Source organism: Cicer arietinum, chromosome 3 (genome assembly GCF_000331145.2).
Source record: "Cicer arietinum cultivar CDC Frontier isolate Library 1 chromosome 3, Cicar.CDCFrontier_v2.0, whole genome shotgun sequence".
Lineage (NCBI taxonomy): Eukaryota > Viridiplantae > Streptophyta > Magnoliopsida > Fabales > Fabaceae > Cicer > Cicer arietinum.
The window spans coordinates 63241182-63244903 of record NC_021162.2 but is presented as its reverse complement, the minus strand read 5'-3'; the positions used below and the strand labels follow the sequence as shown (position 1 = coordinate 63244903).

General features: G+C 28.9%; 1 protein-coding gene across 1 annotated transcript in view; it reads left to right on the top strand.

Annotated features, from left to right (window-relative positions):
- LOC101498359 (protein DETOXIFICATION 14) overlaps positions 1–3312 on the top strand; it is an 8262-nt gene extending 4950 nt beyond the window's left edge. The window contains exons 2-7 of the mRNA XM_004492997.4: positions 789–1333; positions 1430–1516; positions 1630–1686; positions 1800–2038; positions 2716–2921; positions 3036–3312. Coding sequence (XP_004493054.1) covers positions 789–1333; positions 1430–1516; positions 1630–1686; positions 1800–2038; positions 2716–2921; positions 3036–3113 — 1212 coding nt within the window. The 3' untranslated portion in view covers positions 3114–3312. The remainder of the gene's footprint in view (positions 1–788; positions 1334–1429; positions 1517–1629; positions 1687–1799; positions 2039–2715; positions 2922–3035) is intronic.
- The last annotated feature ends 410 nt before the right edge of the window (positions 3313–3722 follow it).

Sequence of the window (3722 nt, the reverse complement as noted above, 5' to 3'; positions counted from 1 at the left end):
TACTTGGGCCTTAGGCCAAGCTGTCCACTCATCTAACATTTCATTAAAAAAAAAAAGTAAATAATAAGAAGTATATGAAAGAAATCGGAATCCTCTTAAACATTAATTCTTTGGTCATTATTATAAAAAAAATTTTTAATTTTGATTAAAAGATAATTATTTTTAAATATCTTTTATTTATATAAAAATATTTAATATTAATAGTTAAATGGTTTGACATTAAAAAGATACAATTTAGTAAATTTAATTATATTTATATGAAATCTATAAAATTAATTGTATTTGATTATATTTCTTAATTCTTATAAATATATTTTTTCTTGTTTATAATAACCATCGAATGGAGTATATCGATAAAAACTCTATAGAAAACTTATCTTACAAAACTAACATTGATAAATGCTCTGCCATAATGTGAAGACTTAATTTATTACTTTATTTATTTCTTTTTTAAGCGACTTAATTTATTATTCTATTTGTTCTTTTTTAAGTGTCATTTTTTAAGAATATTTTTAGTTTTTTTATTTGTTGTTTTTAAAATATAAAATAATATTAATTATTGGTCTGATAAAATTATCGTTAACTATTTATCGTTGAGAGATAAAAATATAAAATGAGATAATAACTAGTTAAATTTAGTCAATAGAAAATATTTTTTTAATAAAAAGTTACAATATTTACTAATTTCATTAGTATAGGTAAATAATTTAAAAATGACAATTAAAAAACAATGAATGTAGTAGCAATGTGCATAACTCATTTAGTTTATTCTCTTGTGAATTTTGTAGTCAGGCATGGCCGGTGGATTAGAAACTTTATGCGGGCAAGCTTATGGAGCAGAACAATTTGAAAAATTTGGAATATATACATACACTGCCATAATATCCCTCACTATGGTTTGTGCCCCAATAACTATTATATGGTTTTTCTTTGATAAAATATTAATTCTAATAGGCCAAGACACCACAATCTCTCATGAAGCTCGTACATATGCACTTTGGTTAATACCTGCTCTATTTGCCTCAGCAATTCTTAAACCTCTCACACGTTTTTTCCAAACTCAAAGTTTAATTTCTCCAATGATTATTAGCTCCTTTATGGTTTTATGCTTCCATGGAGTAACATGTTGGACATTGGTATTTAAATTGGGGTTAGGACATATTGGTGCTGCAATTTCGTTTAGTTTAGGAGCTTGGTTGAATGTGATGTTGCTTTTGTCCTTTGTGAAGTATTCCTCTGCTTGTGACAAAACACGTGTACCTTTTTCTAAGAAGGCTTTTCTTGGTATTAGAGAATTCTTTGGCCTTGCTGTTCCTTCAGCAGCTATGGTTTGGTAATTATTTCTTCTTGCTCTCTTTTTAAACAATACATGGTTACTTGATTTACCATTCATGTATACATTTGATATCCACAATTGTTCACCTTACAGTCTTAAATGGTGGGCATGTGAGTTGCTTGTTTTGCTAGCTGGACTTTTTCCAAATCCGAAGTTGGAGACATCAGTTTTGTCTATATGGTACCACTTATTTTGATTTTACAATATGCTAACTAAATTTTTCATTTTTATATTTATATTTTTAAATAAAATAAAACCACTAATTTCTAAATTTCTTATATATGTATGACAAGCTTGACAATCTCTACATTGCACTTCACAATATCCTATGGACTTGGGGCTGCTGCTAGGTAAATTTCTCACATCATCAAACTATATAGTAATTTTGTACATGAACTAATACTATATAGAATGTAATAAAAATTAGTAAAATTAAAAGTGACACATTTGTTCTATGTGACAGCACAAGAGTTTCAAATGAATTAGGAGCTGGGAATCCAAAAACAATTCGTTTTTCTGTTTGTACGGCAATGTTCCTTGCAATCACAGAGGCTGCCATTATAACTACAATTTTGTTAGGTTGCAGAAATGTCTTTGGTTATGCATATACCAATGATAGTGTGGTTGTTCATTATGTGGCTGTTATGACTCCTTTGTTATGCGCATCCATTTTTACAGATAGCTTGCAAGCAGTTCTTTCAGGTTTACAAACTCTCTCTATAAGGTGTTCAAAGAAACTAAAAATTGAACTGAATCGAACTGTTTTTGAATTGAACTGATTTATAAAAATTGAGAACCGAACTGTTTTTGAACTGATTTTTAAAAATAAAACTGAACTGAACCGTTTTTCAATTTGAAAAAACCGAGTCAAACTGGTTTTTAGTTTGAAAATCTAAATCGAACTGGTTTTTATTTTAAAAACCTTAAACCGAACTGGTTTTTATTTCAAAAAACTTAAACCGAATTTATTTTTTTAGAAATAATTAGGGGTAATTATGTAAAATTTGGCCTATATAAACAAACAAACTAAGTTAAACCAGTTTCGTTCGGTTCAAAGTAATAAACCAGTTCACCAGCTTATAAAACAGTTCGGTTTGGTTTTTTGACCTAAAAATCGGTTCGATTTTCAAACGGTTCTCGTTCAGAACTGATTTTTTTTCCACCCCTATCTCTATTTGCTATTGTTTACACATTGTGGAGTTATAACTTATATCTATCTCTATTCAAAAAGGACATGATTTATCACTGATCTATCAAAGACTCAATTAACATAAGCAATATGCATATATACATTTGAATGGTCCAAAAGTATCTTACATTTCGTGGCGTGTCAATTACAAGATTTCAATCTTATATCTCTATTAAAAAAAATGTATCAGGGGTTGCTAGAGGAAGTGGGTGGCAACATATTGGAGCGTATGTGAATCTTGGAGCATTTTATGTAATTGGAGTACCTGTTGGTATAGTATTGGGCTTCATTTCACATTTCAGATCAAAAGGCCTTTGGGTTGGAATCGTTGTTGGATCCATTTTCCAAACACTTTTCCTTTTCATCATTACTGCTCTTACAAATTGGAAAAAACAGGTCCACATTTCATATACTTCATACTTTACCATTATCAAATTTATATCTTCGTTTCTTTGTTACATCTGTATTAGGAATATGCTTAAGTAATAGTTATATATGTAATTTTTGTAGGCAATGATGGCAAGAGGGAGAATATTTGATGCCACTTATTCGGATGAAAGTGTAACAAATCACATGACCAATGGATAAAGTTATTGTCGAACACTTAATTAAATTCTCAGTCCAAAGACTCTAAATCACAATTAAGCCATGTTGGACTACTCGATCATAAATTATATTAGGGCATTTTCCATCATTTTAATTGATTAATGAGAAGAAATCAAGAAGAAAGAAAATATGAACAGATAGAGAGGGAAAACATTCTGAATAATACTTCTCTTATTTTTATATTGATCGAATTACAAAGTGTGAGCTGTGAATCGAAAAGATCAACTACAAAACAAATTCTCCACTTGAATATATATAGGAGAATGAAAACAGAACTCACTAATTCCCAACTAACGAATGCTTTGTAAAGCTTGCACTTAACTAGTACATAATTCATTGACTAACTTAATAGAAAAAACTGAAAATGGATAAACTGAAACAAAGGTAAAAGGGAACAATATTTCCAATACTCCCCCCTCAAGTTGGCTGATAGTTGTCAAGTATGTCCAACTTGAACATGAACTCTTGAAATTGAAGTTAAGATACTCATCCGTCTCAAAATAATTGATTTATATGATTATTTTATATATATTAAAAAAATTATATAAATGAAATAGAGATAATATTATTTTTAATAAATTATTCTTGTCA